The following is a 15,644-nucleotide window of genomic DNA, read 5'->3' on the forward strand; positions in this document are numbered from 1 at the left end:
GTGAGCGCCCCCTGGAAATTGGAAATTGATTTATTTGAAACAGGGACAATGCACAAATAAACATTAAACTTGTTAAAACAAAAGAATATGTCTTGGGCCAGGTTATAGCAACAATTGCTAATTTCCACCTGTAGTCCCTGGGCAGGTATGACAAATTAAAAAAACAATTAACAATTTTAAATATAAATTTCACAGGATTATAAATGACATGGTGTCCATAGTAATTAAAAACAGGCAGTTTAGCAAAAAACAGGGGTGCCATCAACCCACTCACTCTCTCTCTCCCCCCTCCCAGCACACACACTCAAACAATTCAGCAGCAGCTTAGGCACATTGGAGTACATGCAACTCTAGATACTTATTCATACAAGGACACACACACACACACACACACAGTATCTTATAGGTGTTTGCAAACTTGTTTACTCAACAACCAACTCTTTGTTAGGCATGAGAAGGTGTGAGAATTTTTACATAAAATATGTTCCGTGGGAAGTGCATTCCACTGCCTCATGGCCACACATGAGAAGGAGGAACTCCCAAATTGGGTTTTACATTGTGGGAGCTACACTCCCCCTTGTAACGCTTCGAGTAGTTCGCATTGTTATTTCGGAGCAGAGTGTTACAAACTTTTTCAGAGGGGGAGCAGTAGCACTGTATATGATTTTATGTAACAAAGACACATTTGAGTGTTTTATTATGGAACTATGTTTCCTATATGGAACTCTGCTGGAACTGCAACCGGTTCAGAAGCCGGAAGTAACGAGAGAGTGGACCTTCTTCCTGTGGTGCTCGAGCTCCGGAGGAACCACGGTATCGGCGCCCATGAATCCATACAGTACACGGCATGGCAACTCAAGGCATTAAAACGGCATTGTACAAAACAATTGGTAAAGTCATGGCTGCTACGTCCGTGATTGTTACATCACGGACCAATGTGAGGTGCGAGATATCTGAAACTTCCTCCAAACTAGAGGGGGACAAATTCGGTAACGTGTTCGGGACGGATAGAGCAGAGAAATTAACGGGAGCGGGACGGAGCCGGAGATTAAATTAAAAAATTATGCTACAATGCGGTGAGTGTGCCCAAAGATTGCGAGGCATTTTGTTTTAGAAAAGAGAACCACTTACAACTCCCAATACGTCTGTTGATTGGGAATACCGTGACCTGAGAGAGTCCCGACAAATGGTCACTACCCAACCCTAACCCCCCCAGCAGTAGGAGACAAACAGCTCTGCGCGCGCGCACACACACACACACACACACTATCTTTGTGGGGACCCGTCACTGACATAATGCATTCCCTAGCCCCTTACCCTAACCATCACAACTAAATGCCTAACCTTAACCCTTACCCTCACCCTAAGGCCCCACAAAGCTGTCGGGACCCCACAAGTATACTGGACTCCCGGTTTTTGGACCCCACGAACATAGTTAAACAAGAACACACACACAGACACACACACACACACAGATAACTTTAGACAACATAGGGAACGAAACGGGAGTGGGACGGGATTTGGGAGTCTTTCTCTCGGGATTTTGCAGTACAGGATTTTTTTTGGGGGGGCAGTCACGTGATTGGGATGTGATGGGAGTATTTCCGGGGCTCGGGACGGGATAGGAGTGACAATTGATTCCCGTGTCACCCTCTACTCCAAACACACACCTGAGAGATCTCCCGAGGGAAGAGAAGACGGGGAAGGCAGGCATGTCATCCGGCTTGACGAAGGCCCAGTAGTATGAGGCGAAGGCTCCGGCCAGCGTCATCTGTCCCAGAGCCGTCACGAAGTTGGCACACCAGAAGAACAGGAAGACGTTGTAGAACTGCAGGCCGATCAGGTATTTGTGGTACGCGGTCTCTCCGCCGTAGAAGGCAAAAAGGCACATGGAGTCAGGGCACCGCGCCTTCTCAAGACTGGTCGAGTAGTTCTGTACAAAGATATGGGTTATATAGCAAGTTCGTGAAATGGTCACGTTATTTTTAATCTATTGATTGGTGTTCACAGGGACGTTTTTCTTGTTTTTTTCCGTGGTGGCCAGCACGATAATGTAAAGTAATGTATTTCAATGGGAAGCATATTTCGTGATCACAGCACGACTACGGTAGGGAGTAGTATGAAAAGCCGAAAATCCGCGAAGGGAGGTTGGTCGTGGTGGTGGATGGTTCCAACAATACAGGACTTTCACCCGGGAGACCGGTGATCGCGTCCCGCCTGTGGTGTTTTTTTCCCCCGTTGTTTTCCTAATCACAACAGTCCTGTTACTGTCCATCCACACCGCCGCCGACTTGATCTTCTAAAGATACAGGAAGTCATTCATTTTCAATGGAAGCTGCTTCTCTCAGCTGCAAGGAGCGGAAAATCTGTCGGCGTCGCGTTTCGGGCGTTTTGAGCGACCAGAGCGCCAATCAGAAAGTTGAAAGTAGGTCAACTTTATGGTAATGACGCCGTTCAGCGGCAACCAATCAGAATATAGACGTCCTTCACGCTGGCTGATTTCAGAGAAACATACGATGTAAACTTTGGTTCCTACCAAAACATTAGTTCAGAGAAAAAGGAGGAGAAGCTCATCATGGCCGTTGCTGGGTTCCCTATCATTTATGATATTTGCGTATAGGGACCAGTTAACGTTACCTGCCGGTCACATGGTCTCTAAACAGTCCGCTCACGGTGAAGTCCTGCACGGATCAACAGCTGGCGGCTGCTCGCTCTGCCTGCACGCTGCTGCGGTTCAGCAGCTAACGAGCGAGCTAACTGCTAACAGACACCGCTGCGACCAACAACCAATCCACATTCTGTCATTATATATGTCATTTATAAAAGGTTTCTAGTGTCAGTGTATTGGCCGTGCAGTGGCTGCTTGATCTTTTTCCATGATGAACATAGAATGCTGCTACGTCAGAGCGGCCAAAGCCTCAAACAGTTTCCCCGGACTTTCTGACCAGCGTCCTTGACCGGGCGGCCAGAGCTTCTTTGCAGCTCAAGTCGGCGGCGGTGTGGACGTACAATTATAGTCACGCATCCCCCGCGGCCGTCTCCCGGCGTGTGAGGCGTCCTTTCCCCGTTGTGTTTTTCCGAAACCTAACCTCTGAATAGATGGTTCCCATTTCGTGCTGGCCACCATGAAAAAAACAAGATAAACAGGTTGTTGTACACGAATCAATAGATTAAAAATAACGTGACAATTACACAAACTGCCGTGAGACCGTGTTGTATATAGAGACATAGTACTCTCTGGTACAGGGCCTGCACTGTGCATGGTCCCTGACAAATAAACTAATAGACAATATTACCATTTAAATATAAAGATAACTACTTAACCCTCATGTTGTCCTTCTATATCAGAAATATGGGTTTCTTTTTAACCAAATTACTTAACCCTTGTGTTGTCTTCCATTGGACCGTGCACTGGTCGTCCTCCCGAAACAAAAACAAAAATCCACTTTTTCTGACATTTTTGGTGCTTTTTTCAATGTTATTTAAGCTTTTTTTGTTGTTGCCGTTTTACACTTCCTTTCTCTACCATGTATGAACACCACTAACACCAACTTATTACTAGTTTTACACTCATTTCTTGGAATTCATGGTCAATAATAATCATTTATAGCAAATTCTACCTAATCATTGAGTTAAAAAAGCTGAAATTATGAATTATTTAGACTAATATTAAAGGAAGGATGATCACAGACTGGTATATGTCAGCGTTCAGGCAGGATACTGTTTCGAACGTTTCAAGTACAATTGCAAGTACTGCATTACTACTTTCATTGAATTGTGGGTATTCAATTTTATAGCATTTGAAAAAAAATGAAATGGTTTCAAGATCCACCGACATACATTCCTCTAATATTAGTCAAAATCATTCATCATTTCAAAATCAGGTCTAATCTCCTATAGATGAGATTTACGGACCATGAATTCCAAAAATACGTGTAAAACTATTGGTGATAAGTTGGTGTTGGTGGAAAATAGCATCGAAAACACTGGAAAAAAGTGACGAAAACATTAAAAAAAAAGTGACGAAAACATTAAAAAAAAAGTGACGAAAAAATGACGAAAAAAGTGACGAAAACATTGAAAGTGACAAAAAGTGACGAAAACATAAAAAAAGTGACGAAAACATAAAAAAAAGTAACGAAAACATTGAAAGTGACAAAAAAAGTGACGAAAGAATTGACGAAAAAAGTGACGAAAACATTGAAAGTGACGAAAAAAGTGACGAAAAAAGTGACGAAAACATTGAAAGTGACAAAAAAAGTGACAAAAAAAGTGACGAAAAAATTGACGAAAAAATTGACTGTGACGAAAAAAGTGACGAAAAAAGTGACGAAAACATTAAAAGTGACGAAAACATTGAAAGTGACGAAAAAATTGACGAAAACATTAAAAAAATTGACGAAAACATTGAAAGTTACAAAAAGTGACGAAAAAAGTGACGAAAAAAGTGACGAAAAAATTGAAAGTGACGAAAAAATTGACGAAAAAAGTGACGAAAACATTGAATGTGACAAAAAAAGTGACGAAAAGTGACAAAAAAAGTGACGAAAACATTAAAAGTGACGAAAAAAGTGACGAAAAAGAGAAAAAAATTGCTGAAAAAAAAGAGACGAAAAAGACGAAAAAATTGTCAAAAATATTTAAAAAAAAAACCTGTCAAAAAAGTGTTAATTTTGAGTCAGAAAGACCAGAAGATTACACAAGGCTTAACAATGTCTAAAAACTGCAGTAAGATATTTTTTTTTTTTTTAAATGCTGCCTGAAGGTTTCGACATTATTATAAAATGAGAAAACTTACCGCTGGGTTACAGGTTGTTCTCGAGTAGTCGCACGCCGTCTCGTTGAACACTTTGTAGATGGGTTCATTAGAGGTAGACAAGAAGCTGACAAAGTCCATCAAGGACAATGAAACAAACGGTTTTTAAAGAAGGAGGACTACAACTCCCATTCAACATCCCACTATGACATTATAACAGACCCTCACGTAGCAAAAAGGATCATCGAGAGAGTTTCTCCTCCTGGCTTTACAAGAAAAAAGGCTAAATGGCGGTTTCCTGTCTATACCTACCAATATACTCGGTCCAATGAGTATATCGGTCTTAAAGGGATACTTATCATTTTGTGTCATTGGAGGCTTTTCTGGCCAGAGGCTAGAGACTACAGCCAAAAAGGTTTTTTTTAAATTATAAAAAATAAAAAAAGCTTGCAAACGGTTTTTTTCCCCAGATACACAATACAGCTATCTCTCATCTCAGGGGGACATGAGGGAGGGAAGCACGGTCATTCAAAAATACTACTGTGTTTCTACTGATACAAAGCTTAATGCTAAATTGGTGAAGTATCCCTTTAAGGAGAGTTTCTTAAAGGAACACGCCAACTTATTGGGAATTTAGCTTATTCACCGTAACCCCCAGCGTTAGATAAGTCCATACATACCCTTCTCATCTCCGTGCGTGCTGTAACGCTGTCTGACGGCTCCAGAGGCATCAGGCCATCACAGAACCTGCAGGTGAATGGTTCCAGTAATCCTACTGCTCCCAATAAGTCACAAAATAACGCCAACATGTTCCTATTTACATGTTGTGATTTGTAGAGTCACAGCGTGTACAAAAAACAACGTAACATGACACACAGCCATCTTCTAACCGTAAACAAACTGGGAACTATATTCTCAGGTGGAAGAATATAGTACTTGGGCGGCATGATTTGCTTTGCAGCAAACCTGTCTGTGAATATAGTTCCCAGTTTGTTTACGGTTAGAAGATGGCTGTGTGTCATGTTACGTTGTTTTTTGTTCACGCTGTGAACATGTAAATAGGAACATGTTGGCGTTATTTTGTCACTTATTCAGAGCAGTAGGATTACTGGAACCATTCACCTGCATGTTCTGTGCTAGGCTAAGCTACCGGTGGAACCGTCAGACAGAGCTACAGCACGCACGGACACGAGAAGGGTATGTATGGACTTATCTAACTCTGGGGGTTACGGTGAATAAGCTAAATTCCCAATAAGTCGGCGTGTTCCTTTAAGGACTGACTGACTGGACTGACTTGCATTTGTGCACTTTTTTTCTGTGAACTGGCCGTTTTTGTTATATTCCGTCATGGCCAGGGCCTGAAATAAACACCCGGCCACGTGCCAAATGCGTGGGGGATTTTGCCATTGGAGAGTGAAAGTTAAAATTTACCTAAACAATATATTTTTTTAAAACGACCCACACTGACAGTAAGGTGAAAGGATACACAGCAGTGACTGCCCAGTAGGCGACGACCATGGCCAGGAGGACGAACGTGAAGAGCGGGTAGAAAAGAGAAGACATCACATGCCCGATGGCTCTGTGAACACAAGACCACATCAGTGACAGAGTTAATCAGGGGTGCACCGAATCCAGGATTCAGCTTTGGATTGGGCTTTTTGACAGGGTTGGGTTTCTGCCGAATTTTTTTTCCACCGAAGCGAACCCTACGCTTGCGCTACGCACGCTACGGCGCCATTGATTACAGGAAGGTGTTTACGTAGGTGGAGCGTTCAATGCAGTAGGCTGTGAGAAAGTGGAAATGCCGTTACACACCGACCAGACGGCCGTTACACACCGACCAGACGGCCGTCACACACCGACCAGACGGCCGTCACACACCGACCAGACGGCCGTCACACACCGACCAGACGGCCGTCACACACCGACCAGACGGCCGTCACACACCGACCAGACGGCCGTCACACACCGACCAGGCGGCCGACCGTCGGCAGTAAAGCCAGTGTGACTGATCAGTCTCCCCGAGTTGGTCCAAAAAGTTCCTCAGAACACCGAAGAGATGAGACGTAATATGTCTCCATAACAGCAGGCGGCGCTAATCTGGATTGTCGCCCAAAAATGAAAACTGGCAGCTGATTGGACGAACGCGTCACGTGGGTCTGGTTTCTCCGGAAATTCAAAGCCAGACTGTCATGGCGGCTCGTTCAGAATACGATCTCATATTGGACTAAAATAGTTCACCGAAACGTGTTTCTGAAAACATTTGAAGAGAGAAATAGGCCGTGCAGTTGCTGAATCTGTCTTCATTTCAGATCAACAAAGGTCAGTTTAAAAGATTTTCATCAGATTTTGAGAGACTCTAGTCACGCTCATCCTGCTCCCCGTTTCCTGGTTAGCTCTCCACCAATCAGATGGGTCATTGAGTCTGACTGCCGGCAGTGCCCGCCCCGCCGATTATACATGTCAAATCAGCCAGAATGAAAACACACCGACCAGACTCGAGTCACCGACCTCGCCAGACTGTCAGACGGCCGGTTATCGGCTCGGTGTGTCTCGGGCGTAAGAGGTGACTGTTACACTCAATTTAGGAAGACTACATTTGGTCAATCAGCTTTTTCATTTACAGCAGTAGAAAAGTGGAACTTAATTCCACTTCACATTAGGGATTGTGCAAGTCTCAGCAGTTTTAAAACGTCAAAGACTTGGCTGAAGGCAAATGTGATCATTGATCTTTTATAGCATGGAAAATATATTTTGTATACTGGTTTATATGTGATGTAGTGCTTGTTATGTCGTTTGTTGTTAAGGTTCTATCTGTTTTGATAGTATTGTCTATATTCACTCCCTCCAGAAAAACCTGATTATGCAATCTCATAATTCAATGCATAATCAGCCAAAGTCTGCATTTTTATTTCGGGTGCCGCATTTTTTTCAAATACGCCGCACTTTCGCCGCATAAATTGCCGATTTCCGCGCAAAATATGCAGGGCTTGTATGATTTCATAATCCCCGCATTTTCGTTGCAAAAAAATCACATATATCTTAGCAGAAAGATGAAAAATGTTGAGTTTTCTTCACACAAGAGCAGCCGTTTTCCCCTGTTGCCATGGGAATGTTATGAAGTGACGTAATTACGCGACGTGATCGTCATCGAAAAGCTGCAAACCCCGCGATGAAACCACAGTTTTTGCAAGTTCCCGCAATTTCATCACATAAAATTGCATAAATATCCTGCATATTCCATCACATTTTTTAAGAAAACGTGCCGCATAATCAAGGATTTTAGCCCAAAACTATCACAAAAAAACTCTGCATTTTTCTGGAAGGACGGACTATTGTCTTTTCATCTCCCTTGCCCAGGGACCACAGATTTCAACTAGCAGTAGAGCTAACTCTGGTACAGGGCTTGAACTGTGCATGGTCCCTGACAAATAAGCTAATATAATAAATAAAAATAAAGTGAAAATGGAACTCGTGAGCAGAAAAAGTGTAGTTTGGCAGTACTTTCAGTCAAAAGAAGAGCATTCAAGTCCAGCTACATGTTCAATTTGCAATGCTGATTAGTCTGGTGGTGGCGAGGACCCTAAACTATACACAACATCACCGCTGTTACAACATCTGGTATGAAACATCTGGAAGAATACGAGTTGTGATGAAGGAATCTACAGACAGCAGCCAGAATGCAGCAACTTCAGGTACGGCAAAGGAAGGACAGTCACTGTTTACTTCATTAATGTGTTTACTGTGTTCATGGACTGAGGATGGGACGAGGATTCAGCAGAATCTCAACCAGTGGATTCAGGATTCAGCCCAACCCCAAAAATCTGGATTCGGTGCATCCCTAGTTTTAATTACTTAATCTGTGGCTGTGCCATTAGTCTTCTTTGTTTTCAATCAGCAGGGAATTCACGCGGAACCGTCACAACTCTGCCGTCATTATGTTAAGTCCCGCCCACCGACTCTATACACGACGTGATTGGCCTGACTAGAATTTGGTTTTTCCAGCTGGCAAGCCAACGGCGAGTTGCTAGACGACCCTGGCTGCAGATTACATTTGCTGCAACTAGGGTGGTCTAGATTTCTAGGCTAATAAAATCGACTAAAACAAGTAAAATTTACTTGTGACAAGCGTTGTACGGAACCATCCACTTTATTTCTTTTGACAAATTCGGTTGATAGAAACCCAAATGTTCCGACCAGAGGACAACAGGAGGGCTAAGTGTAATTGATTAATTGAGCCGTTTTTCCTCCCATCCTCTGAGTCTGACCTGCTGGCTTCTTTGATGAGAGCGATGGCGATGAGGATCCTCTTCCTGAGGAAGATGAGCAGCAGGATGATGATGACCTCCACGATGGCCAGGATAATCACTAAAAAAAGATGGGAAGCAGAGGGAGAGGGTCATGTAAGTGTCCACGTTTTACAGCGACGTGTCAGAATCTATAAAAACATGCATATTATGGTCTGGGAACTGACTGAACGCCAGCCAGGTCTGTCTGATCTGCAGGTAGACTGCGAAGTCCGTCTGGAAGCCCAGCTGCTGTAACGTCACGTCAGAGCCCGCCGTTCCTTTCAGAGCAGCGTACTCCATGTAGCAGTGGAAGATACCTGAACAACAGAAAGTTACGGCTTTTTACAAGATGGAAACAGAATGTAACGGCCTCAATTTGTTTCGTTAAAAAAATCCTGTGTGCAACAAAACAGAAACTAACAATTTCATATAAAAACTAGTGCTGTCAAACAATTAAAATATTTAATCGTGATTAATCGCATTAATGTCATAGTTAACTCGCAATTAATCACACATTTATATCTAGATATCTTTTTGTCCCATTATTTTTTCTCATTTTAATGCTCTTATCAACATGGAAAAGTGGATCGGCTTGCTTTGTGCTTTTGTCGCCTGGCTTTGACGAGGGGGGGGGGTAGAATTGGCCATCGGCTGTGTGCTTGGTCGTCAGCTGTGTGCTTGGCCGTCAGCTGTGCGCTTGGCCATCAGCTGGTGTGCTTGGCCATCAGCTGTGTGCTTGGCCGTCAGCTGTGCGCTTGGCCATCAGCTGGTGTGCTTGGCCATCAGCTGTGTGCTTGGCCATCAGCTGTGTGCTTGGCCATCAAGTGGTATTTCAGACTGGACGTGCTGTGATGATAGCTCAGTTCACAACGACAAAACACACAGATCACTTTGGTCTTGTCAATGGAACCATTTGGCAACTTTTTAAAAAGTAAACTTTCCATTCAGAATCTTATTGGCATCCATTTCGGCGTCTCGCGCTCGCCATCCACTCAAAACGTAACGTTAGCCTACTACTCTTTGGCCGGCTCGCGAGCCCAAACTAGTGTGTGCGGCGTGCCTGTTTAGTTTCCGGTCTAGCTAGATCCGGTGTGGTGTTGTCTAACGTTACTAGTTGCTGCAACAGCATGTGAAAAAAACTACAAAGTTTGCTAAGCCAAAAAGAACGTTAATCTCGCGATAAAAAAATTGACGCCGTTAAAATGGGTTTGCGTTAACGCCGTTAATAACGCGTTTAACTGACAGCACAAATAAAAATAAAAAATAACTTCTAATGTGTGTGCATGAGGGGGAAACTGCCCTGCAAAAAAAGTATATTGGGCTGCAGACATCAGGGGTGTCGCTTCTGGGCCTAAGAATACACGAGAGCTTTTCCAAAAAGCAGGTTCAGTGAAAACTCGGAGTTTCCGTCCACTAAAAGTTCTGTTGTTGCTGCTGACAGACTCAGATTATTGACAACATTATGGGATGGATCCCTACAGAGATAGACCTTTTAGTTAAAGAGTAAGATCCTTTTAGTTTAACATGAAACAGCCCCGAAATCACCATCACCAAACTACACCAGACTCCATGTAAATAATCAGGACTTTTAGCGTGTATAGAGCCAGCATATCTCCACCAGACTCCATGTAAATAATCAGGACTTTTAGCGTGTATAGAGCCAGCATATTTCCACATGTAAATGGGTGAATTAAGGGTTTATTTCAACCAAACCAGAGTGGTGATTGTTGGAACAGTGGAAAGATGAACCAAGATGGCTTTTGGTAGTTTTATTTAGTTTCTGTCCACTTTGAATGAAGTGTGTTTTACGATGCTCAAATTCCTGATTATTTACATGGAGTCTGGTGGGTTTGGTGACAGTGATTTCGGGGCTGTGTCTAACAACAAAAACAAAGTTCAAAGCTGCTTTTTGAAACTGGCCCCTTAGTGGGGAGCTACTTTCAAAAGGCAAGTATGAGAAACATCATGACTGCGTGCTGTAGCCCTTACCGTATCCTATGACCAGTATCACCATGACAATCATGACCCAGACCATAATCCCTGCCAGGAAACGCAGGAGGACGATGAAGAGCAGGCTGGTGAGCATGGCGATAACCAACCCTCTGGAGAGAGAGAGGGAGAGAGAGAGAGAGAGAGAGAGAGAGAGAGAGAGAGAGAGAGAGACCGAGAGAGACAGAGAGAGACGTTTTTATAAAAATAGGCTAACGATTGGGTCATAACCACGAGACTTACTGTCTCATAGTAGAGGAATTACCGTATAGTACAGGAGAAGCTCTCAGGCAGTTTGGACTTCCATTAGCTGTTTAAGTTTAATTACTAATGTTAACTATCATTTTAGTGATCAATAATTAGCCTGTGTCTATGTTATCTCCTTACATATACCTACGCTCTCCGTCTCTGCTAGATTGGGAATGATTGAGATTTCTCTTGGCACAGCTACCAGAAGACTTCCAACTTTCAGACAGGTTGCTCACGTCACATCTACGTCTTCAAGCTCAGTTGGAGGCTGCTCAGTAACGCTCAGCCATCACCGGGAAAGGGACTTCACTGGTCTCCGTCCAGAGACACGGGACCTGGTGGTCCAGTTATATACCGTCTATGGTCTACCCCAGTTCATGCAAATGTAAAATTTCAAGCCAAAAGGAATACTTGGAATTGATGGTGGTGGTAAATATTCATGAAAAAGGACAAGTTTGTGAACAGGCAACACAGATTTTGATAATGAACAACTAAACACGTTACACACTGGACCTTTAAGAAATAAATAAGAAATACAGAAAAACGTACAAAATAGCTGTTGAGTATAAGAGAAAGGAGGCCAAAAGGGAAAGCACGGAGAGCGAGCGATGGAACCAGCTTCATCCTTTTGGTCACAAATTTGATCAGAACAGAAAAAGCAGCAGATGTAGAAAGACATGTAGGTGTGTGACTTACATCAGGATCCAGTACCAGGACTGTGTGAAATCCTCAAAGATTTTCATGACGACCTGGCGCGCCTCGATAACCACAGTGGCGTTCCTGTGGAGAGATCATTATCTGTTTAAGATAGAACTGCAAAGATCAATCGATTGAAAGTAATCGACAACAACTCTGATAAACACCTGATTAATCGACAATTACAGGGTTTCACGCAGAACATTTGGTAGTTAAGGTGGTATAGGGTGGGGATTGCAGTCAGACCAGCGGGGGGGATATACGCTGTCTGCGTGCAGTTTTGAAAATTGTAAAACACACTTGCAACCGCTTTACCGACATTGCCGTGACTCAATGTGACTTTAACAAAGTCGACGTTGTTTCGCTCCGTCGGCCCCGCAGCTCTGCGTTTGTGTGCGTGCGTGCGTGGGCTTGTTTAACTATTCCTCCTAACTCTGGTTGGGTTTAGGTAACGAAGAACAGGACGGTTGTGTTTAGGTAAAGAAGAACGGGACGGTTGGGTTTAGGTAAAGAAGAACGGGACGGTTGGGTTTAGGTAAAGAACTGGACGGTTGGGTTTAGGTAAAGAAGAATGGGACGGTTGGGTTTAGGTAAAGAACTGGACGGTTGGGTTTAGGTAAAGAAGAACGGACGGTTGGGTTTAGGTAAAGAAGAACGGGACGGTTGGGTTTAGGTAAAGAACTGGACGGTTGGGTTTAGGTAAAGAAGAACGGACGGTTGGGTTTAGGTAAAGAAGAACGGGACGGTGTCTATACTCAAAGTGCTTAATGACATTACAGGATTAACCATTCCCGCAGAACCAAGAGTAATTCTCCTGGGTGACACATCTATGATGTCAGTCAATAAAAACCAACTAAAATTTATTAGAATTGCCCCTATTACAGCTAACAAATGTATAGCTATGCATTGGAAAGATGTATTACCACCTACATTTGCTAGATGGACGAATGAACTGACATCATGCATACCGAGTGAAAAGGTTATGTATAATTTGAAGGGTAAACCTGAAAAATTTAAAAAGATCTGGGGTGGTTTTCTAGCATATGTGGACACAGTGCCCACAATACAATAATTATTTTATATTTACACAATGTCAGGTGATGGTTAAACATGCTAATACAACATTTGGTGCGGTTTTTAGCTTTATTTGTTTTATATTTCTTTTCTACCTATCCCTGCTAGGCACCTCCCTTTTGCAACAGTTTTGTTTTAGGCTTATTTTGTCTGTGCTTGTTGGATTTATGTTATACTGAAGGCTAGCATTCCTTTATTTTTTTCTTTCTCTCTCTTTTTTTTGCTTGGTACACACTCTGTATGAATGTATGGTCGGACCTGTTAGGAGTGAGTGGGAGGGAGGGTGGGATGGGCTGGTCTGGTGTCTACTTGATATATTGTTGTACAATATCCCCTTTCTCAGCTCTTGGGTTGTTATATAAAAAAAAAAAATTCAATAAAGATATTGTTGAAAAAGAATAACGGGACGGTTGGGTTTAGGAAACGTGCCAAACGTGATCTGATCCCCGGTCTCCTGGTGAAAGTCCTGTGTTTGACCCATCCTCCCCCCCCAACCAACCTCCTTTCGCAGATTTTTTCCTCTTTCATACTACTCGCTACGGCCTCAATTCACACACAATCACAAGGTAATGTAAGTCAATGGAGGCCAAACAGCGTTGATAAACACGCTAAAAAGCGAGTAAGCGTCTTGATAACACGCCAATAATGGCATACCAATTGGTGTGTCATACATACGCCACTTCATGACATCAGTCTGTAAAAAAAGTCACTAGAGCTTCAAGCCGTGTGGATTCCTGGTCAGGTAAATGTGAAGTGGGCCAGTATCGCTCTACGATGTACTTACGTGACTCCATCCAAAAGATCCTTGGCGTCTCTCATGTTTCCCCTTCCATCGTCGAATTTAGAGTTGTTTCCCACAGTTATCACCCCTCCTCTCTCGCCCAAAGCTGGGAAACACCTGCGAGTGACTGAAGGGAAGTAGAGGGAAATTAAATGTAAAATTAAAAAAAAAAAAAGTAAATCATTTATATATGCCAGAACTTTCCAAATATCCACAAGAAATCTGGATTCACCAACATAGGTGGTGATAGACAGATGTTTAAACAATCAGCTAACCAGTATTTTCACCCCTTCCCAAAAGTTCTCCAACGGAAAGTTCCCAGATGGATATGCCGAGCAAATGCTAAGCAATCCATCTGGTGGAGTCAGGTTAAGAGACTGAGGGGAAATGACAAAAGTTGAAGTCCTTTTAAAAACCTAAAAGATTCGGCGCCGGAGCCCTAGAAGACACCCCCCCTCATGACCAGAACCATGTCCCCACCGGCCGGACTGACAGCTAGTTTTGGTGATGTCATGTTCTTTTGTCTGTGGCCCGACAGCTAAATTAGCTCTCCAAGCTAACGTTAGTCAAAGTGTTGACATATGAAAGCATCAAAACGTGCATTTCAGATGAAGGAGTCGAGTATATGCAGCTGTTCCACATCAGTTTGCTCAGTGCTGTTGAATTGTATGAACGGGACGCAGGAGTTCATTGGAAACCCCGAGCCAACGTGGTAGGGGCGCTCCACTGTGTGACCCATTCTTAATCCTACTGTGTTTCTATAGTTTTTTAGTAAGTGAACTTGTTAATGACCCAGAGATGTGGTTTGTGAGGCTCTTGTTGTCACTGGCATGTTGATGTTGATTGTTGTTGTTACTCTTGTACTTATTTATGATATGGATGGGATAGACTGTAAAAATGAATTGCCCCTTGGGGATTAATAACATTTCCTGTATCTGTATCAAACAGGGATGCACCGAATCCAGTATTGGGCTTCAGATTGGGCTGAATATTGGGCTTTTTGACTGGGTTGGGTTTCTGCCGAACTCTACGCTTGCGCTACGCTGGTCGACGTAATGACGGCGCCGTTGATTACGGGAAGGTGTTTACGTAGGTGGAGCGTTCAATGCAGTAGGCTGTGTTAGAATATATTTTGTGAAAGTGTTAAGAAGAGGTTTTAGAGTTCATGAGACTGACCTTGTTGCAACAACGGAGCAATGTCTTGCAAGCGCGGGATGTGTAGCACAGAGTATGGTGACCTCGGCTCTCATGAAACTCAGAAGATTAGAAACACACAGGTGTTCAAATCCAACAATAGCGACTTGTCTCTGTTGAGCTGAGAATGGGAAAGGCCGAGGCCATACTTCCATGCAGTGTGTTACATATCGTTAGGAGCCGGCTGGAGCCAGAAGATCTGGACTGTGTCCAAACGGATGACAGCACAACCAGGGACGGACAGAATTGTAATAAATAGGAGAGCATTTTAACTTAGGACATCTGATGCTGGGGGAGGCTCTGTTGGTCCGTTAGGAGAGAGACTCTGCCTTGTAATATCAGATCCGTGTACACGTACTTGTATTCGGCAATATCATTCACTAAAACTTGTTATTAACTTTAACTGGACGAATCCTGAGTCTTATTTTGAATCCTGAGTCTTATATCTTTGATCTACCAGTAAACGAAGACCATTCAGAGTGTAGTGACCATAAAATTGGAGTCAGATTAAGTCTGGCCTTTTTTGGGGCCAGACCGGTCAATTACGGGCACATTTTAGAATAAAATCCTTTAGCTGTGAAAAAGTGAAAATGGAACTGGTGAGCAGAAAAAGTGT

General features: G+C 43.2%; 1 protein-coding gene across 2 annotated transcripts in view; it reads right to left on the reverse strand.

Annotated features, from left to right (window-relative positions):
- Positions 1-15,644, reverse strand: part of LOC116046738 (choline transporter-like protein 2) — a 48,278-nt gene that overhangs the window by 14,619 nt on the left and 18,015 nt on the right. For both annotated transcript variants that reach the window (XM_031295138.2, XM_035996541.1), the window contains exons 8-15: positions 13,838-13,961; positions 11,980-12,063; positions 11,035-11,147; positions 9,231-9,362; positions 9,025-9,124; positions 6,243-6,335; positions 4,799-4,883; positions 1,671-1,933 (exon numbers count right to left, since the gene is read on the reverse strand). In XM_031295138.2, the coding sequence (XP_031150998.2) occupies positions 1,671-1,933; positions 4,799-4,883; positions 6,243-6,335; positions 9,025-9,124; positions 9,231-9,362; positions 11,035-11,147; positions 11,980-12,063; positions 13,838-13,961 (994 nt within the window). The remainder of the gene's footprint in view (positions 1-1,670; positions 1,934-4,798; positions 4,884-6,242; positions 6,336-9,024; positions 9,125-9,230; positions 9,363-11,034; positions 11,148-11,979; positions 12,064-13,837; positions 13,962-15,644) is intronic.

Source organism: Sander lucioperca, chromosome 21, assembly GCF_008315115.2.
Source record: "Sander lucioperca isolate FBNREF2018 chromosome 21, SLUC_FBN_1.2, whole genome shotgun sequence".
NCBI lineage: Eukaryota > Metazoa > Chordata > Actinopteri > Perciformes > Percidae > Sander > Sander lucioperca.